This window comes from Cuculus canorus, chromosome W (genome assembly GCF_017976375.1).
Source record: "Cuculus canorus isolate bCucCan1 chromosome W, bCucCan1.pri, whole genome shotgun sequence".
In the NCBI taxonomy this organism is placed as follows: Eukaryota; Metazoa; Chordata; class Aves; order Cuculiformes; family Cuculidae; genus Cuculus; species Cuculus canorus.
Window position 1 is genome coordinate 4,128,625 of NC_071440.1, and position 22,491 is coordinate 4,151,115.

Below are 22,491 nucleotides of genomic sequence, written 5' to 3' on the forward strand. Positions count from 1 at the left end.
GTCGAAAGGTTGCTCCGCAGTCGTACAACCCCCCGCGACAGAGCCCACAGGTCCACAGGCAGGCAGCTTTCAGCGGGCCCAAGCATTTGCAGCCTTACAACCATAACTCTCTCCCCAGAGTTCTCCGTTTCTATCTTGCCCTATAAGGAGGGACCACGGAGGAGGGGGGGGGGGGGGGGGGGGAGGGTGTTAGAAGGGAAGAGAACGGACACACAAAACCCCAACAATGCAAGAGATTGGAACCACTCCAGTCCAACTACAACGATACTCGGACACAGCAGCAGGAAAAAAAGCTATGTACAGTGATGCAAGTACGCGTACATACTACCTTTTTTTTCCCCGCCCCCCTTCCTACCTCTTCCAATCATGTGGCGCGAAGAAGCGAGGGTCGTGGTGTCACGTGAGAGCAGGAGGCTGGGGTTTGTGACCCAGGCTGGAGGGGAAGATGGCGGCGGAGAAGGAGTCTCTGTTATTGCCGGATGTACGGTTTGCTGACTTCGAAGTGCTGGAGGACGGCAAGAACGTCTTTGCTAGCTCTGTGTCCACCTTGGAGGTGAGAGCTCACCTGCTCTGTAGCCGCCCACTCTCCTTCCCTGTTGTAGTCTATTTCTGTGGGGCTCAGGCATTGCCCAGACCTCTGCGCTGGAGCGTGACGGTGACAGCATCTATTTGGCCCTCCCTGACTACTGGGGGTCCCTTCCCACCCCTATCTCGACCTTGAGCTGTGGCCTTCTCCACTCTCTTCTCTGGGAGCGGCGGCTCCTTGGCCCTTGTCTTTTCATGGGGAGAGTCGCCTCATTAGGGGCCCTCCGGGACCCTGAGCCCCGCATGGACTCGGTCGTGACCTTGAAGTCTTTTTCCTGTCAAAAAAAACCCCACAGAAATGTTTTTCTCCAAGTATCATACCTGCAATTGTCCAGAGAAGTCAAGAGTCAGAAAGACCTGAAAATGTGTGATGTATACATCTATAAACCACTCTTGCTTTCCATGTCAGGAGTCTAATAAAAAACCCACTACAACTGAAAGTGTAAATACTTCCTAGTTCTGAAAAGTGCTCATGTGTTTATTAAAGTGTGAACCTTTTTCTAAGTTGTGGCCCTATTTCATCTGTGCTAGTCTCGTGGAAAAATCTTTGTTCTCTCTGTACACAATTGTCCATTTAAAAAGAAAATTGTTTGTGTTTCACTTTTACTTAAGTTTTCTGTCCCTGACCCTTTACAGATCTAGGATTATTGTGTATTCCTTTGTTTTGTTCTGACTGTTGCCTGTCTTTAAAAACATCAGTCAAGAGGCCCTTGAATGTGTTTTTAAAGACACTTGTCTTTCTCTGAAGTAGCTTTAAAAGTTTTGTGGATTTTGGTGGATTTTTTTTTTTTTTTATAGATAATCTGTGCAATGCTACAAAAAACAGCTGTGGAAAATTCCTGTGAAGGAATAATAAATTATGTGATTTGTGAACCTGCAGTTGCCAAGAACCATTTTAATTGACTTTTGTACATCTGTGTGTGGTACAGTGTGTATTATTAGAGTCTTGTTTTGTACTTTCAGAAAAACTGAAATAAAACATAAATAATTTCTTTATTGATGTGCTCTAGTTAAACCTCTAAGAGATGGGATAGAATTAATGCTGAAACCACAGTCTTAACAATGAAAAGTCCTCATCTTAATGATTAAAAATAGTTACTGAAAACTTCTATAGCTGCAAAAGCTGGTGAAGAAATGCACTTTCTCTGGATTGAGGGGTTTAGTTGACAGTTCTGTTGTGCTGCTTTGTTTTTGTAGTCAGTTTATTTAGAAGAAAGTAGTTAAGTAGCAAAGGGAAACCTCATTGCTTAAAGTAAACTTTGAATACCAAGCTTTTCTGACTTATAATGAGCTAGAGTGCTTGGGAAAGAATCCTGCTCTTGTGAATTTCTAGCAAATTTGGAAGGAAGAGGTCACAAAGATCGAGTTTTGTTTTCTCCCTAGCTTAAAGCTGGATTGTTTAACTTAAGCATACAAGGCACCTTAATCCAGAGAAGAATAATTCTGTCATAGTGTGGGTCTAATTAAACATGTATTTGAGTGTTGTTGTAGTCCTATAATATTAATTAAGTAGCTGTTTCTAAATGGAAATGGTAGCTCTATTAAAATAAAAGCAGAGCTGACAATCCTGATTATGTTTGTTTGTTGATTAACTAGAAAGAAGAGTATGGCAGGTGACAGGGAGGTCCAAAGCCAATTTATGTGAAGGTTATGGTGCTTTGAGAAGGTTCTGAACTGTTTTCATTTTGGAGCTGTCCTGTTGCTTTTTGTATGATTAATTTCTCTTCTTGCCTCCCTCCTTTTTTTTTTTTTTTTTTTGTCCTTGCTTTCATTCTTTTTGCACCTCACAGAAGACACGCTGTTCTGTTTTTACCTATAATTTGGCTAAGCTAAGCAGTGGAAAAGCTGTAAGATTGCTAATAATTCTTCCAAATATAGCTTCAGTGTTAGCATTTGTTTTATAAGAGGAGATTTTGTTAACTCACCTAACTTTGTTCCAACAAAATATAAATTTAATGTGTATTATGGACAGTAACAATAAATGAAGCTTTGAAATTTCTTATGGCTGCAAGCAGCTGTGTATTGTTTGAATGGAGTTGTTATCTTAATCTCTGAAAAACTGGTATGAGACACTTGGAGATATTTTTTCTACATAGAAAAAATTACTAAGCAAAATCTAAATATAAGCCTTTCCAAAAGGACCTTCATTCAAAAGAACTACATTCAAAATGCTAACAAACTTATTCTAGATATTTCTGTAGCAGTTTTTAATATAATTAAAACTTGAACAAATGGGTACTTTTTTTTTTTCTGACAGAAATGAAAAGAGCTGCTGACTAGTTTATCTCCTTTGTTCATTGTTATCCAACTAGGAGTGGGAAATGGAAATAGCTGACTAGGCTTCCTTTCTGTGCGTCTTGCTTTGTTCATCTCACTTTGTTTCTCTACAGTGAAAGAATGTTTATAGGGATACATGCATACTGATATGTGACAACTGGTTCTCTGCTATTTCACTTCTTGTAAACAGTCGAGTCCTTCATCTCCAGAGCCAGCAAGTTTTCCTGCAGAAGACTTCAGCACAAACTCTAATGGACCAAAGCCAGCAGAAGTCGTGCAAGATGATGCTAGAGAAGACCTCTTTGCTGGTAACTGCTTTTTTCTTCTAATGTCGCTGTATAGACTCTTTTTCTCTTGGACTTAAAGAGTTGTGCTTTTGTGAGGAGGAAAACTTTTTTATGCTGTAAAAGGTAATTCTCATATCTGTAAGGAAATATGAAGCAGTACCCTTGCAATGGAAACTCTGATTTTAAGCTTAAACAGTTTAATATTGTTGTAAATCTTAACCATTGTTCGACCTGTTGAAGATATACTTTCTGGACAATTCATTACATAATGTTTTCCTTTTAATCATAGAATCATAAAATCGTTTGGTTTAAAAAGACCCTTGAGATCATTGAGTCGAACTGTACCTGTCCACTACTAAACCATATCCCTGAGCACCTCATCTACCCATCTTTTAAATATCTTCAGGGATGGTGACTCAACCACCTCCCTGGGCAGTCTGTGCCAGTGCTTGAGAACCCTTTCAGTGAAGAAATTTTCCTAATATCCAATCTGAACTTCCCCTGGCACAACTTGAGGCCATTCCCTCTCATCCTATTGCCTGTCATTTGGGAGAAGAGACCAACACCCACCTTGCTACAACCTCCTTTCAGGGAGTTGTAGACAGCGATAAGGTCTCCCATCAGCCTCCTCCACGCTAAACAACCCCAGGTCCCTCAGCCAGCTCTCATAAGACTTGTTCTCCAGCCCTTTCACCAGCTTCCTTGCTCTTCTCTGGACACTCTCCAGGACCTCAATGTCCTTCTTTTAGTGAGGGGCCCAAAACTGAACACAGGATTCAATGTGTGGTCTCACCAATGCTGAGTACAGGGGAAGGATGACTTGGTCCTGCTGGCCATGCTGGCCATGCTGTTTCTGATACAAGCCAGGATACTGTTGGCCTTCTTGGCCATCTGGGCACACTGCTGGCTCATGTTCAGTCGGCTGTCGACCAACACTCCCAGGTCCTTCTCTTCCAGGCAGCTTTCCAGCCACTCTTCCCCAAGCCTGTAGCAGGGTTGCTGTGTCCCAAGTGCAGGACTTGGCACTTGGCCTTGTTAAACCTCATCCCACTGGCCTCAGACCATCGATCCAGCCTGTCCGGAACCCTCTGTAGACCCTCCCTATCCTCCAGCAGATGAACACTTCCTCCCAGTTTAGTATCATCTGCAAACTTGCTAAGAGTGCACTTGATCCCCTCATCCAGGTCGTTGATAAAGATATTGAGCAGAACTGGACCCAGCACCGAGCGCTGGGGAACACCAGCAGTGACCAGCCTCCAGCTGGATTGAACTCCATTTACCATGACCCTTTGGGCCTGACCATCCAGCTAGTTGTTTTACCCAGCACAGAATCACAGAATCACAGAATCACAAGGTTGGAAAGGACCCATTGGATCATCGAGTCCAACCATTCCTAACATTCCCTAAACCATGTCCCTAAGTACTTCATCCACCCGTTCCTTAAACACCTCCAGGGAAGGCGACTCGACCCCCTCCCTGGGCAGCCTGTTCCAGTACCCAATGACTCTTACTGTGAAGAATTTTTTTCTGATATCCAACCTGAACCTCCCCTGACGGAGCTTCAGGCCATTCCCTCTAGTCCTGTCCCCTGTCACTCGGGAGAAGAGGCCAGCTCCCTCCTCTCCACAACCTCCTTTCAGGTAGTTGTAGAGAGTAATAAGGTCTCCCCTCAGCCTCCTCTTCTCCAGGCTAAACAACCCCAGCTCTCTCAGCCGCTCCTCATAAGACTTGTTCTCCAGCCCCCTCACCAGCTTTGTTGCTCTTCTCTGGACACGCTCCAGAGCCTCAACATCCTTCTTGTGGTGAGGGGCCCAGAACTGAACACAGTACTCGAGATGTGGTCTCGAGCAGAGGGTGTTCCCATCACTCTGATATTAGGAGTATCACTAGTCTCTGTTGATCATTTTTTATTGGATTCAATGATCACCTATTTAATTGAAGTCCTGTGATCTTCTGCAATATACTGTTTAATTTACAAGCTTGAAATAATTTACAAGAAAAGTGGCACACTACAAAAGGAAAAACAGCTGCAGTTCTTTGCGCAAAGTTTGTTTTACTGTTAACGCATCTAGCTACTGGTTGAATATTATTGTAAATTATGAAATGTAGCCTTTTCTTTTTGAACTGCAAGTAGAAGACTCTTGGTTATTAGTGAAAATAAAGTGATATGTGAGTTCTTTAGGGGTAGAAGAGTCTTGTTTAAAATTAAATTTAATTTTGGGGAATTTTTTTCCACTGGATTTGCGTTTTGTTGTCTCAGCAGTAAAGACTTTATTATACTCTTGACTATGCATGTTTTTGTAATGGAGCTTTTAAGAATTATATGCTGAAGTAATGACACTTTGAGAGGCTTATTTGATAGAAAAGTTAATTTTAAATGTCTTAAGACCTTGACAGTGATGTACAGGATTTTTTCTTGTGGGACTCTAGCTTTAGTTGAGTTTGATTACTAAATACAGGTTTCTCGGTGATATGTACTGTGACTGCATAGTGTGGCAGTGTTAGCTAGTTAATAACTTTTTCTGCTGATGGTAATATAGTATGGCTTGTTATGTAATAATATTCAACTTCGTGTGTGTGTAAAAAATGAGGCAAGTTAAAACTTTTTTTTCCTACTGTATAACCATTTATAGCTGTCCCAGTCCTTTTTTTCCCATTATGAAGACTGATAATTCAGATCATATTGCAAGCTGGAGGGTATTTCTATTAATTAAAAGTTCTGGGCTGATTTATATAGATAAGTTTATAGATATAGATAGATTTATATAGATATAGTTTATAGATAAGTTTAGTTCTGGGCTGATTTATATAGATAAGTGTATACATGTGCCCATTACCTTTGTTCTCTTTTAGAATAGAATAGTTAGGGTTGAAAGGGACCTTAAAGATCATCTAGTTCCAACCCCCCTGCCATGGGCAGGGACATCCCACTAGATCAGGCTGCCCAAGGCCCCATCCAACCTGGCCTTGAACACCTCCAGGGATGGGGCATCCACAACTTCCCTGTGGGCAACCTGTGCCAGGGCCTCACCACTCTCATGGTGAAGAAATTCTTCCTAATGTCTAGTCTAAATCCGCCCCTGTCCAGTTTGTACTCGTTCCCCCTCATCCTATCACCACAAGCCTTTGTGAATAGCCCCTCTCCAGCTTTCCTGTAGGCCCCCTTCAGGTACTGGAAGGTTGTTATAAGCCTTCTCTTCTCCAGGCTGAACAAGCCCAACTCTCTCAGCCTGTCCTCGTATGGGAGGTGCTCCAGCCCTCTGATCATCTTTGTAGCCCTCCTCTGGACCCATTCCAACAGCTCCATATCCTTCTTATGTTGAGGATTCCAGAACTGGACACAATAATCCAGATGAGGCCTCACAAGAGAGGAATAGAGGAGCAGAATCACTTCCCTCGACCTGCTGGCCACGCTTCTTTTGATGCAGCCCAGGATACAGTTGGCGTTCAGGACTGTGAGAGCATATTGCTAGCTCATGTCGAGTTTCTCATCAACCAGCATCCCCAAATCCTTCTCTGCAGGGCTGCTCTCAATCACATCATCCCCCATCGTGTCCTGAAACCAGGGATTGCCCCAACCCAGGTGTAGGACCTTGCACTCATGAGGCTCTCACAGGCCCATTTCTCCAGCCTGTCCAGTTCCCTCTGGATGTCATCCTGTCCTTCCAGTGGGGCAACTGCACCACTCAGCTTGGTGTCATCTGCAGACTTGCTGAGGGTGCACTCAGTCTTGCTGTCGATATCATTGATGAAGGTATTGAACAGCACTGGTACCAGTATGGACCCCTGAGGGACACCACTTGTCACAGATGTCCACTTGGATTTTGAGCCATTGACCACTACTCTTTGAATACAACCATCCAATCAGTTTCTTATCCAAAAAGAAACTCAACTTATTCTCAAGTTATCTAACTTATACTTGCATATGTTTGAGCTTACATTTGCTTATCATAGAATCATAGAATCACTAGGTTGGAAAGGACCTCTTGCATCATCGAGTCCAACCATTACTATCAATCCCTAAACCATGCCCCTCAGCACCTCATCCACCCGTCCTTTAAACACCTCCAGGGACGGTGACTCAACCACTTCCCTGGGCAGTCTGTTCCAGTGCCCAATGACCCTTTCTGTGAAAAACTTTCTCCTGATGTCCAGCCTGAACCCTCCCTCTTGTCCTGTCACTTGGGAGAAGAGGCCAGCTCCCTCCTCTCCACAACCTCCTTTCAGGTAGTTGTGGAGAGCAATAAGGTCTCCCCTCAGCCTCCTCTTCTCCAGGCTAAACAACCCCAGCTCTCTCAGCCGCTCCTCGTAAGACTTGTTCTCCAGCCTCTTCACCAGCTTCGTTGCTCTTCTCTGGACACGCTCCAGAGCCTCAACATCCTTCTTGTGAGGGGCACAGAAGAGAACACAGTATTCGAGGTGTGGTCTCACCAGTGCCAAGTACAGAAGGAGAATAACCTCCCTGGACCTGCTGGTCACGCCATTTCTGATGCAAGCCAAGATGCCATTGGCCTTCTTGGCCACCTGGGCACACTGCTGGCTCATGTTCAGTCATCTGTCAACCAAGACCCCCAGGTCCTTCTCCTCTAGGCAGCTTTCTAGCCAGACTTCTCCTAGTCTGTAGCACTGCATAGGGTTGTTGTACCTCAAGTGCAGGACCTGGTATTTGGCCTTGTTAAACCTGATGCCATTGGTCTCAGCCCAGCGGTCCAGCCTGTTCAGGTCCCTTTGCAGAGCCTCCCTACCCTCCATCAGATCCACGCTTCCACCCAGCTTAGTATCATCTGCAAACTTACTAAGGGTGCACTCAATGCCTTCATCCAGGTCATTGATAAAAACACTGAACAGGGCTGGACCCAGTACCGAGCCCTGGGAAACCCCACTTGTGACTGGCCTCCAGCTGGAGTTAACTCCATTTACCACCACTCTCTGGGCTCGGCCATCCAACCAGTTTTCAGCCTAGGATAGTGTGCGCCTGTCCAGGCCAGAGACTGACAGTTTCCATGTCAGAGTGGGAGGCGGACCCGGAGTAACGACGGAGTCTCAATATAAGTATGATCATTCTCATTTATTCACACGCTTAACACTCCTTATATACTTATCCTAATAAGGCATGCGCTAACATAACAAATCATAATTAGTTATGTTATACTGTTCACGCGCCTTGTGCTGTTACATAATTGGTTAAATGCTCTCAAGCACGCGAAAGGGGCAGATACAAAGTTCTCGTTGGCTTCACGACTCTTAGGGACTTTCCAGGGCTGTATTCCACATTCTTGTATTCTGCTCCCTTTTAGCTTATCTCAAGGTCAGGCCTAGCCACAGACAGCAAACCCTGGATTGTTCACTGCTATTAAATCATGCCCTCGTTCACCAAGCCATTCTTCCACAATTCCCCCTTTTTGTTTTTGAACAAGCCAGGCTTCATTTGTTATTCGCGATAGCATTTTTCTTACACATGACATTACACAACTGAAAAGAACTATTCCTACAGCTATAACTATCAACAACATTAATCCCGTTTTTAATACGCTCCTAAGCCAACCAGTCAATCCTAACCAGTTGGATAATCCATCCAAACCAAAAAAACCCTAGGTCAAAATCATCACAGCCATGACCATGCGCCAATAACAAAAAAAATCTATTGCTGCTCTGTTCTGTAAAACAGTATGCTGCACGGTAGACATGTCGTCAGCCAGTTCAGACAAAATTCGACTTGTCATGTTGGCTTGTTTCACTACCCAACAAAATAATTCTTCTAAGTTTTTATGCGCTTTTGCGGCTGCAACTCCTGATACCAAAAGAAATGCAAAAAATCTTTCCCCAAAATTCCATAATTAAATGTTATCCTCACAGCCTCGACTTAGGGTTTGAGTCAGGTCTCTTTTCCACCTTGTGGGATGAGTTTGATTTGGATGATGATGTGGAATGCCCAAACTGGGCTGACCAATGGTACATGGTCCACCCTTCAGGTTAGAGGGCATGCCACAGATCAAAAAATATCCTGGCGGTAATCATCTTGGTAATACAGTGCCAGGAGCGGAGTGAGTTTTATTTCGTATTGTAATGTTGCACCATTTCTGCTCCCAATTACTGCTGTTCCCTATAGGATCAATTATTGTTAGTGCTGCTTGGTCCACTAATCTCCCTTCCTTCTGTGCCTCAGACCACGATCCTAAACCTATAAAAACACAATATGTAGCGTTCAATGAATCCACAAGTTCAAATTCTTGTGGTTCAGGTCCAATTGGAGGTTTGTCATCCCAATTATCATATTTGTCGAATGCTTCGCTCTCATTTTTCCATCGAAAAGGTAGGTTACTAGTGATGTTAAACCGTGACTTCAACTCTTGCATTGCTTGATTAAAGTTCGAAACATTTCTTATGGGAACTCCTATAAGACAAGTCACAAATGGTAAGCTAGGGGTCGCCAAACTGGCACAAAAACTAGTAGTGTTCAAGACTCGTGCAAGAGTAACCCCTATATTTTGTCACGGATAGACTGCAATAACTAAGTTTAAACATACTAAACACAGCCAAAACTGCCTCATTTTTGATGCCGTTTCCATTTATAACAATGCCTACACTTTTCTTTTACTCTCTTCCAATCTTGATCCTTAATAGTCCATATTACAGAGCCACTGATTATTACCACAGTCACCACAATTATGCAACACCCAGGGATCACAATTCCCACAATTTAAACAGCAGACTTCAGCTTTCTTCATTCATTCCTGTGCAGGATCTTCTTGTGTAGGCCGTTGATCATGCTCTGATGACGTCTCTTGATAGGGTCGAATGCTTTTCGCTGGTATCCACCTAGGACCACCTTCCGTGGAAACACACATATATCCTCGACCATTAAATATTACAGCAACAGGTCCTTTCCATATTCCCGTTACTGGATCTCTATATAATACTCGAAAGCTGGGGATAATTGTCTTTTCATTCAACCTTATACTTTGATGATGTATTATCACCGGTGGCTCTTCTCTATCACTCCTTAAACACAAATAGTTTAATGTAAACAAAACCTTATTCAATCTCATTTGCACGTCCATTTCAGTGTCTTTTTGTCTTTGTAAATAATCTTTCAACACTTGATGAGTTCACTCCACCAAAGCCTGCCCAGTGGGAGAGTGCGGGATTCCTGTGATATGTTGCACTCCCCGCTTGGACAAAAAGGACCCTCGTCTTTTGACTAGTATAGGCAGGCCCATTATCCGTGTTTATGGTCTCAGGCACCCCCATTACAGCAAAGCAGGACAACAGGTGTTTACACACATGTTGTGCTTTCTCACCAGGTAATGTGGTTGCCCATACAAATTTTGAAAAGGTATCGATTGTCACGTGAACATATTTTAGTCTTCCAAATTCCCCAATGTGAGTGACATCCGTTTGCCAAAGCTCTAAGGACTTTAGTCCTTTAGGGTTAACTCCGATCCCTATTCCTGGACCGTGATTTCCACATCTTGGACAGGCTTGTACAATACTACGGGCTTCATTCTCTGTTAAGCCATACTGTCGTTTTAATCCTTTGGCATTCTGGTGAAATTGGTCGTGACTCTGTCTTGCTACACAAAATTTATCCATAGGGGGCATATGCTGAGCTGGACTAACGAAGCTATCTGCTATCTGATTACCCCTTCCTAGTCCTACGTCAAGTTGATGACTTCGCACATGAATAACACAACAAGGCTCTGTGCGTTGTTGAAGCGTGGAGCGTAATTGCATAAACAATGCTCCTAATCTTGGGTTAGTTGTCTGTCTTAGAAGAGCATCCTCTAATCTTGGGACTACTCCTGCTACATATAGTGAGTCCGTTACAACATTAAGAGGGGTGGTTAGCCAATTCAACAGGGCCCAAACAACAGCAGTTAACTCTAACGTCTGTAAAGAATCTTGGGGCTGTCCCTCCAAAATATGCTTGTGCCATTCAGCATGTTCGTGCCATACACAAACAGCACGATGCAGTCGTTTTCCGGCGTCAGTATATACAGTAAGGCCATCCACCAGTGGTTGCATACTGACTTTCGTTCTCTCCAGCCATTGATTTCGTGACAATATCTGCCACTTCTTCCTTTGCGGCTGCTGCGAATGTATTTGTCCTTCAAATCCTAATAGGGCTTCCTGAATTGGTATTACATTTCGTAACCACCACTCTAGGTCTACAGCATTAACTGGAATGCTAATGTCTGCAGGTTCTTGACCACTGATCTCAATAATTTGAGATCTGCCTTTTCATACTAACTCTGCCACAGCTTCGGGTCTGGTTTGAATGCTCATTTTTGGCTGCACACCCAGAAACACCCATTCCAATACCCAGAATGATTCAGCTTTATCAGTTCTCTTACTACTGGCAATGGCAGGGTCATTCAGGTCTCTGTCCTTCCCAGATTCCCCTCTTTTGTTTTGCCATTGACAGATGACTGCATATGGGGATTCGCTATTGTTACAAACCAAAAGCGATATCGGTAAATTCAGTATCTTCTGAGATGACCAAGATGTTTGTAAGCGACGATTAAATTTTTGTAAAAGAGTCCTTTGATCTATGGTAAGCTCAATTTCGCGGGCTGGGTCGGCATTGCGCAACAACACAGTCAAGGGAGCAATATCAGAGTTGGAAATGCCCACACAATGGCGGACCCATTGAATATCCCCTAACAACGTTTGAACATCTTTAACAGTTCGTAAACTGGTCGTCAGTTCGATTTTCTATGGTCGGATTTGGGCATCAGAAATGCGCCAGCCCAAATACTTCCACAGAGCTGACCTTTGTACTTTTTCAGGTGCAACAACAAGTCCTTTATCTCTCAGCATATCCCTCAATGTCTGCAGTACCAGTTCATCAAACGGTTCTTATAAGGGACACTGGAATGCAGAGTGTTCTTCATAAATTGTTACTCCCCTAGAGAGAGATAAGGACTGCCAAGCTGAAATAAAACAAAAAACCTTCACCTTCAAACAAAATCAGGAGTAAAGGGGGGGGGAGGAATGGGGGAAAAAAAAGTCATACACAGCCACAGGGCTGGGGGGGAATAGGGTGGTGGGGAAACTCACACACAGCCACAGGGCTGGGTTTTTTTCCATTTTCTTTTTCTATTGTCTACGTTCTTTTTGTATTTTTCTCTTTTTTTCTTTCTTTTTTCTATATATATTTTTTTTCTTTTTTTTTGGCATTTTAAAATTTTGTCCTCTGCAGCCTTTCACTTCAAAGGTCCCAGATAAATCTACATGTTTGCCGGCTTAGTGGACGTTTGAGATTGAAAGGTCTCAGAGTTGCATTTTTAAGATTAATCGAAACAAACAGAGGCTCAAGCTCCTATAACCAAAACCCAATTTGCAAATCTTACAAACGTTTAAAGCGCTTTAAACACACACACGCATACACACACATAAGGCACGCGCTAACATAACAAATCATAATTGGTTATGTTATACTGTTCACGCGCCTTGTGCTGTTACATTGGTAAATGCTTTCAAGCACGCGAAAGGGGCAGATACAAAGTTCTCGTTGGCTTCATGACTCTTCGGGACTTTCCAGCGCTGAATTCCGCATTCTTGTATTCTGCTCCCTTTTAGCTTATCTCAAGGTCAGGCCTAGCCACAGACAGCAAACCCTGGATTGTTCACTGCTATTAAATCATGCCCTCATTCCCCAAGCCATTCTTCCACATTTCCGAAGCAGAATGCTGTGAGAAACTGTGTCAAAGGCTTTACTGAAGTCCAAGAAGACTACATCCACAGCCTTTCCCTCATCCAGTCGTCAAGTCACTTTGTCATAGAAGGCGATTAGGTTAGTTTGCCAAGAACTGCCTTTCATGAACCTGTGTTGATTTGGCCTGATCACACGGTTCTCTTGTATGTGCTTCATGATAACACTCAAGATTACCTGTTCCATGACTTTCCCTGGCACTGAGGTCAGACTGACAGGCCTGTAGTTCCCTGGATCCTCCCTGCAACCCTTCTTGTAGATGGGCACAACATCAGCCAGCCTCCAGTCCAGTGGAACTTTCCCAGTCAGCCAGGACTGCTGGAAGATGGTGGAAAGGGGTTTGGAAAGCACATCCGCCAGCTCCTTTAATACTCTTGGGTGGATCCCATCCAGCCCCATAGACTTGTGGGTGTCTAGTCGGGCAAGCAAGTCTCCAACCGCTTCCTCTTGGATCATGGGAGCCTCATTCTGTTCCTCTAACTCCTGGGTTTGTACACAGGGGGAACAACGTTCCTTGCTATTAAAGACTGAGGCAAAGAAGGCATTAAGTACCTCAGCCTTGTCTTCATCCCTTGTCACTGTTGTTCCTTCTGCATCCAATAGGGACTGAATATTCTCCCTAGTCCTCCTTTTCTTGTTGATGTATTTGTAGAAAGATTTTTTATTATCTTTCACAGACTTAGCCAATTTGATTTGTAGTTGGGCCTTAGCCCTCCTGATTTTTTTCCCTGCACGATCTCACTTCCTCCCTGTAGTCCACCCAAGACGCTTGTCCCTTCTTCCAAAGCTCATAGACATTCCTCTTCTTTTTGATGCATCCCAAAATCTCCCTACTCAACCAAGCTGTTTTTTTCCCCCCGCTGGCTCCTTTTCTGGAACATGGGGGTGGCTTGCTTCTGAGCTGCTAGGATTTCATTTTTTAAGAGCACCCAGTCCTCATGGGCTCCCTTGCCCTGAAGGACTTTTTTCCCATGGGACTTTGCCAACCAACCTTCTGAACAGTCCAAAGTCTGCCCTCTGGAAGTTTAATGTGACTGTTCTGCTAATCCCCTTGTGCATTTCACCTAGAACTGAAAATCGTATCATCTCATGGTCGCTTAGTCCCAGGCATCCTCCAACCGCCACATCCGCCACAAGACCTCTATTCTCAAACAGCAGGTCGAGGAGGGCACCCTCCCTTGTCGGCTCACTCACCAGTTGTGTGAGGAAGTTGTCTTCCACGCACTCCAGGAACCTCCTAGACTGCTTCCTTTCTGCTGTATTGTACTTCCAGCAGATATCTGGAAGATTGAAGTCTGCCATGAGGAACAGAGGTAGTGATCTAGAGACTATCCCCAGCTGTTTATAGAAGAGCTCATCAGCTGCTTCTTCTTGGCTGGGTGTCTGTAACAGACTCCCATCACAATATCTGCCTTCTTGTGGGCTCCTCTGATTTTCACCCATAGGCACTCAGTCCCTTCCTCACCGTAATTGAGCTCAAGGTAGAAAGTGCTTCTCTCTAACATAGAGAGCTACACTGCCTCCTCTCCTACCCTTCCTGTCCTGCCTGAAGAGTTTATACTCCCCCATGGCTGCACTCCATTTATATGAGTCATCCCACCACGTTTCTGTGATGGCAACGACATTGTAGCCACCTTGCCCTACAACAGCTTCCAACTCCTCCATTGGTGTAAATGCACTTCAGCTGGGCTGGTGAACCTTCAGCCCTCATAAAGGGAATAGAGTTCATTCCAAATTGACTTGTCCTTGGAATAACTAATGCCACAGTGCCAGTTTCATCCTTACTGTCCCCAGGTGTAATCACTCCCACTTGCTCTGTGGTGATATACTGGCAGTCCTCGCCAGCACACCATCTCTCAGTTACTGGAGTCCCACTTCCAGTCTCACTCCCGACTAGCCTAGTCTCGTCCCCCTTCCCTTCCACATCTATTTTAAAGCTCTATTTAAGAGCCTAGCTAGATTTCTTTAGGAGACAAGCGTGTCCCATCCCTAGTAAGAAAGCCTGGGGGTGTGTGGGCCACCCCATGATCAAAGAACCCAAAGCCTCTCTCCTCACACCAGGCTCAGAGCCAAGCATTATGACACTGTTAGAATGTATTATTAGCTTGCAAACTTTCTAAAGCAGTTATAATAGAAATGGAGAATAATTAATAATTTTGTGTTAATCCTATTAGTTTTGTATTGATATTACCTGATCTTATGAGCTACGAAGACTAGGAACTCTTTACTAATACAAGAAAGCTTTATTTTTAATTTGGTTATATAACTTCAGTGTATAAAGCCAACTTTTTGTAGCTGTAGGGTCATCTAGAATAGATATTTTAGGGAAGCAGATTCTCCTTTGGCTGGAAAATATTAAGTTAAGAAAAAAAGTGGCAGAACTAAATATTGATGGTATCCAGACAGAAGTAACATGTCAGCAGCCTGATAGTTGCAAGTGAAGGGAATGCTGAGAAACGATTTAATGAGTTGGAGTTTTGCTGTCAGGAACAGATCCTCCTAGAAGACATCCTAAAGCACATGGAGGATGTGGAGGTGATTAATGGCAGCCAGCATGGCTTCACCAGAGGCAAATCCTGTATGACCAACCAAGTGGCTTTCTATGATGGGGTAACCACAGCAGTGGACACAGGTAAACCGATGGATGTGATCCATCTAGACTTCTGTAAAGCCTTTGACACGGTCCCCCACAATGTCCTTCTCTCTAAATTGGAGAGAGATGGATTTGATGGGTGGACAGTACGGTGGATAAGAAACTGGTTGGATGGTCGTATTCAGAGAGTAGTGGTCAATAGCTCGAAGTCCAGGTGGAGATCCATGACAAGTGGTGTCCCTCAGGGGGTCCGTACTGGGACCAGTGCTGTTTATTATCTTCATCAATGATATTGACAGTGAGATCGAGTGCACCCTCAGCAAGTCTGCAGATGACACCAAGCTGAGTGGTGCAGTTGCCCCACTGGAAGGACAGGATGACATCCAGAGAGACCTGGACAGGCTGGAGAAGTGGGCCTCTGAGAACCTCATGAGGTTCAACAAGGCCAAGTGCAAGGTCCAGCACCCGGGTCGGGGCAAACCCCGGTTTCAAGACAGGATGGATGATGATATGATTGAGAGCAACCCTGCAGAGACGGACTTGGGAGTGCTGGTTGATGAGAAGCTCGACATGAGCTGGCAATGTGTGCTTGCAGCCCAGAAGGCCAACCGTATTGTGGGCTGCATCAAAAGAAGCGTGGCCAGCAGGTCGAGGGAGGTGATTCTGCCCCTCTATTCCTCTCTTGTGAGACCCCACCTGAAGGATTGTGTCCATTTCTGGAATCCTCAACATAAGAAGGATATGGAGCTGTTGGAACGGGTTCAGAGGAGGGCTACAAAGATGATCAGAGTGCACCTCCCATACGAGGACTCAAGTTTTAAAAAAATAAAAATTGAATGCAATTTTTTTCCCTAGTATGCTGAAATTTCAAAGAAATCTTATCTTTCAAATATTATATGTACAATTAACTGGAGAGGAAGAGAATAAAGTTCCAGAACTTCCTGGCTTGCATTGGTCCTTCATGTTGAATTATTAGGTGCTATAAAACCTAGGTAAAACGATGTCCTATGAATGGCTTCTGGAAGTAGAGACTCTGACTTTTGAAGGGCATTGAAAAAAAATGTAGTTTTGCAGACTTAGTTGTAAAAAGGTGATGATATTCTTTCTTGGTACTATAGGCTTGATAAATCTTTTTCATTGTTCATCTAATGCAATCTAACGGAAGAGGAGGTGAGAGAAAAGAAATTACAAAATGCCCTGTACTGTCTTAATGCAGTTCGAAATCTGGAATTTTTGTAGGCTTTTTTGACTATACTTGAAACTTCTTTGCTGCTATGTTTTCAGGACAGCTATAAGGTTTATCTGCAATAAATTAGTTTTAGATATTCCTTACCTCTGATGAATGCTTTGACTGAACTGTTCAAGTTGAGTTATGAAGGTGGAAGAAAATAAGATTTTTTCCATCTGTTACTGGAGACCTGTAAATTTTGCTGTTCCATTTATTAGTGTTGTGATTCTTAGTTCTGCAAATAAGAAAACTATCTTGCTAAAAGCATTTAGGAACTTTTTCCTTTAGGATAAAAGTCAAAATGTTGATCATTTTGGCAATAAGATCTTTGCTTTGCTGAGCTTGCTCCAAATCATGTAGTGTTAAGAGTATCTTGGAGGACTTTGGTGTGTATTTTATGGTGGTTGTTGGGAGGCAGTGCATGAGTGTACAGGCAGGGTTCTTTCTGGATCTCAATAAGAAAGGCCCAATGACAAATGGCTTAATAAAATAGCTATTTTAATAAGACGGAATAAGAAGAGTGAATCTTGTGTCCTTTCAGATGGTGGGAACCCTGTGATCATGCAGCATCAGACAAACCCCAGATGGATTTCTCCCACGGCATGCTATGCAGATTCTGTCCATGGAGGGAAACTCCTTCTTTTTTGGTCATTTGAGTTATTACATAATTTTCTTACAAAAACCAAACTCTATTCATAAAGGATATTCTCACGAGAATATCCTTTGCACACCGTATAGCTTAACAAGCAGCTACTTATAGTGTAAAGACATGCATAGGTATAAGTGCCTACTACATATTCATACCCTTTCCCACTTCGTATTATAATTAGATCTGGAAAGTTCACTCCAATCTTGTGCCTGCGTAGTGCCTCCTGATGGTCGTTGGTCGAGGTCTTGGGGATGAAGTAGGAAGTCTTCCTCGGGATGAATATATATCTTTTTGAACTTTGCGCAGACTCAGTCTCCTCTGGCTGTTTTCAAACTCCTGAACCAAATGCAGCCAGCTTTCTGCATTCCAATGCCTACTTATCAATAAACTGCTGCTAGCTGGCTCCTTCATTATCAATTTCCAAGGTCTTCAAGGCGAACAATGCCAAGCTCTAACGAACGCTCCCAGCTCCCCCTTGTCTGCTTTCACACATCGTTACCTTCTTGGATCCTTGCACACAAAACCCATTGCTGATAATGGAATCTGGCTCTGCCATCACCCAGCACCCCAGTCTCTATCACAGCAAGGCAAGATGTACTGTTCTTGTTCAGGATCAGTTCTTTCTCTGTGGTGACTGTGTTCCTTTCTCATGAGTAGTTTGTTGCAGGCACCTGTTTGTATTGCCTTTCCACTGAATTTGCTTTTTCCTTGTACCCAGCCTATGGGGGAGGGGTATTCAGAAGACTTTAGAGTTCCCTCTTCTCCCCACATTAAGCTTTATTCCCACAAGTTTCTACTCCAAAACATACCAAGTTCATCTTTCCGTTAAAAAACAAAACAATTATCAATGGAGCTTCTTAAACTGTAACGTGCCATCTGATTTCTTTAAGTGAAAATAGAGCATGTAAGAAGCATAAATGTCAGTGTTCTTGGGGGGAAAAAGACTTTCTAGAGAAATAGATTCTCAGCTTATTTACTACTTTAAGACTTCTTTTCTGAGAGGAAAAAAATACCTATACAGTTATATTGGGTTTGCATGACAAGGTTTTGGTAGCGGGGGGGCTACAGGGGTGACTTCTGTGAGAAGGTGCTAGAAGCTTCCCCTATGTCTGATAGAGTCAGTGCCAGCCAGCTCCAAGACAAACCTGCCACTGACTAAGGCTGAACCCATCAGTAACAGTGGTAGTGCCTCTGTGATAACATATTTTAAAAAGGGTAAAAAATGCTGCCTAGCAGCAGCTAATTGGAAGAGAAGTGAGAATATTCCAAGTGACAGGGGACAGGACAAGAGGGAATGGCCTGAAGCTCCGTCAGGAGAGGTTCAGGTTGGATATCAGAAAAAAATTCTTCACAGTAAGAGTCATTGGGTACTGGAACAGGCTGCCCAGGGAGGTGGTCAAGTCGCCTTCCCTGGAGGTGTTTAAGGAACGGGTGGATGAAGTGCTTAGGGACATGGTTTAGGGAGTGTTAGGAATGGTTGGACTCGATGATCCAATGGGTCCTTTCCAACCTTGTGATTCTGTGATTCTGTGATTCTGTAATATGTGAGAGAAACAATTCTGCAGACACCAAAGGTAGTGAAGAAGGCAGGGGGAGGAGGTGCTCCAGGTGCTGGAGAAGAGATTCTTCTGTAGCCCATGGTGAAGATCATGGTGAGGCAGGTTGTCTCCCTGGAGCCCATGGAGGTTAGCGGTGGAGCAGATATCCACCTGCAGCCCACAGAAGACCCCATGCCCAGAGCATGTGGATGCACCCAAAGGAGGCTGTGACCCCCATGGAGAGCTCATGCTGGAGCAGGCTCCTAGCAGGACCTGTGATCCCATGGAGAGAGGAGCCCATGCTGGAGCAGGTTTGCTGGCAGGACTTGTGACCTTGTTGGGGACCCACACTGGAGCAGTCTGTTCCTGAAGAACTGCACCCCGTGGTTAAAACATGCTGGGGAAGTTTGTGGAGGACTGTTTCCTGTGGGAGGGATCCCATGCTGAGGCAGAGGAAGAGGGTGAGGAGGAAGGAGTGGCAGAGACAACATATGATGAACTGACTGCAACTCCCATTCCCTGTCCCCCTGCGCCACTCACAGGAAGGAAATAGAGAAAAACCGGGAGTGAAATTGAGTTCATAAAGAAAGGAGGGATGAGGGAAAGGTGGTTTTATGTTTGTTCTTATTTTATGTTACCCCACTCTGATTTAAGTTGGTAATAAATTAAATTAAATTCCCCGAGTCGAGTCTGGTTTGCCCATGATGGTAACTGGTGAGCGATCTCTCCCTGTCCTTATCTTGGCCCATGAACCATTCATTATATTTTTTTCTCCCCTGTACAGATGAGGAGGGGCAGCGATAGAGCCTCTTGGTGGGCACCTGGAGTCCAGCCAGAGTCAACCCACTACAACAGTGTAGTAGCCTTCAGTTGTTATTATAGAGCTAGTACAGACTTCTTTTCCCTTTAGAATCTGAATCTTGAATGATAGTAGCCTATTTCTGAAATTAAATTTTAAAGAAAGCTTTGATTCTAAACAAAAAGTATAACATCCTTTTCTCTCTCCTCTTATCCCTTTCCACCTGCTCTTCTATTTCATTCATTTAGATTTATTTGATGTGTTGGATGCATGTAAACTTGCGGGTAAGAGGAGAGAGAATGGCATAAATCCCTCTTCCTTCTCTCCTAAAAGAATTGACCTGCTGCTATCTGCTGGAGAGCAGCCCAGTGGAAAGGGATCTGGGGGTTCTGGTCAGTGGCAAGTTGAACGTGAGCCAACAGTGTGCCCTGGCAGCCAAGAGGGCAACTGTGTCCTGGGGTGCATTGAGCATGTCATTGCCAGCCAGTCGAGGGAGGGGATTGTCCCGCTCTGCTCTGCACTGGTGCAGCCTCACCTTGAGTATTGTGTGCAGTTTTGGGTGCCACAGGATAAAAAGGAAATCAAGCTACTGGAGAGTTTAGCGAGGAAGCTGTATGAGGAGTGGCTGAAGTCACTTATCTATTCAGCCCAGAGAAGAGGAGACTGAGCAGAGACCTCATTGTGATCTACAGCTTCCTCACAAGGAGAGCAGGAGGAGCAGGCGCTGCTCTCTTCTCTCTGGTGACCAATGATAGGACCCGAGGGAATGGCAGAAGATGTGCCAGGGGAAGTTTAGGTTGGCTATTAGGAAAAGGTTCTTCACTCAGAGGGTGGTAGAGCACTGGAACAGGCACCCCAGGGAAACAGTCATGGTACCAAACCTGACAATATTCTAGAAGCATTTGGACAATGCCCTCAGACACGTGGTGTAAATTTTGGGGTTGTCCTATGCAGGGACAGGAATTGGACTCAATGATCCAAGATCATAGAAAGCAATGATCTAGTTGCCATAATGGAAACTTGGTGGGATGAATCCCATGACTAGAGTGTGGCTATTGAAGGCTACAGGGTGTTCAGAAGGGGACAGACCAGGAAGGAGAGGTGGAGGCTTTGCCATCTATCTCAGGAAAGGGACAGAATGTGAAGAGCTGCAATTGAAGAGTAGACACGAACAGGTTGAAAGCTTGTGGGTCAGAATAAAAGACCGAGGAACCAACGGGAACCTTGTGGTTGGTGTCTACTACAGGCCACCTGATCAAGGAGAAACAACTGATGAAGTCTTCTTCCTCTAACTACAGGAGTCCATGCTCGCAAGCTCTCATGCTACTGGGGGACTTCAACCACCCTGACATATGCTGGAAAAGTAGCACAGCAGACTGCAGGCAATCCAGGAGACTCCTGGAGTGCATCAAAGATAATTTCTTTAGCTAATAGAGACCTCCACCGAGGGGATGCAATACTGGACCTGATGGTCACCAGTGCAAGTGAGCTCATCAGTGACATCAGGATTGGAGGCAGCCTGGGCTGCAGCGATCATGCACTGGTGGAGTTCAAGGTCCTGAGAGATATGGGGCAAGCAAAGAGTGTAGTCAGGACCCTAAATTTCAGGAAAGCAGACTTCCAGCTCTTCCAGGAATCAGTCAGTAGGACCCCCTGGGACATGGTCCTCGGGGACAAGGGAGCAGAACAGAGCTGGCAGATATTTAAGGATACTTTCCCTGAAGCGCAAGAGCGCTCAGTCCCCAGATGTAGGAAATCAGGCAGAGAAGGGAAGAGACCAGTTTGGTTGAGTCGAGACCTGCTGGTCAAACTAAAGAAAAGGGAACTGCACAGACAATGCAAGCAGGAACAGGGAACCTGGGAAGAGGATAGGGACGCTGCCCGGTTGTGTAGGGATGGGGTCAGGAAGGCCAAGGCGCAGCTGGAGCTGAACTTGGCAAGGGAAGTGGAGTCTAACAATAAGGGCTTCTACAGGTATGTAAATCAGAAAAGGAAGATTAAAGGGAACGTACCCCCACTGATGCATGAAAATGGTGACCTCATATCAAGAAATGAGGAGAAGGCAGAGGTACTCAACAACTTTTTTGCCTCAATCTTCACTGACAATCACTCTGCTCACCCTTCCTGGGTCAGTGGGCAACAAGATGGTAACCAGGGGTAAAGCCCCTCTCACTGTAGAGGAGGATCAGGTTTGTGACCACCTGAGGAACCTGAACATGGGTCTATGGGACCTGATGAGCTGCGTCCCAGAGTCCTGAGGGAATTGGACGATGTGGTTGCCAAGCCACTCTCCATGATATTGGAAAAGTCATGGCAATCAGGAGAAGTCCCCGGTGACTGGAAGGATGGTAACATTGTACCCATTTTTAAAAAGGGTGGAAAAGATGACCCTGGGAACTACCGACCTGCCAGACTCACCTCTGTGCCTGAGAAGATCATGGAACAGATCCTCCTAAAAGCTATGCTAAAGCACATGGAGGACAGGGAGGTGATTAGTGGCAGCCAGCATGGCTTCACCAGAGGCAAATCCTGTATGACCAACTAAGTGGCTTTCTATGATGGGGTAACCGCAGCAGTGGACATGGGTAAACCAACGGATGTGATCTCAACTGTATTGTCAGCTACATGAAAAGAAGTCTGGCCAGCAGGTTGAGGGAGGTGATTCTGCCCTTCTATTCCTCACTTGTGAGACCTCATCTGGATTATTGTGTCCAGTTCTGGAATCCTCAATGTAAGAAAGATATGGAACTGTTGGAACGGGTCCAGAGGAGGGCTACAAAGATGATCAGAGGTCTGGAGCACCTCCCATACGAGGACAGG

General features: G+C 44.6%; 1 protein-coding gene across 1 annotated transcript in view; it reads left to right on the forward strand.

The window, feature by feature from the left end:
• The first annotated feature begins 445 nt into the window (after positions 1 to 445).
• The window catches only part of LOC128850191 (sorting nexin-2-like), a 58,672-nt gene continuing 36,626 nt past the window's right edge, over positions 446 to 22,491 (forward strand). The window contains exons 1-2 of the mRNA XM_054053179.1: positions 446 to 553; positions 3,053 to 3,170. Coding sequence (XP_053909154.1) covers positions 446 to 553; positions 3,053 to 3,170 — 226 coding nt within the window. The remainder of the gene's footprint in view (positions 554 to 3,052; positions 3,171 to 22,491) is intronic.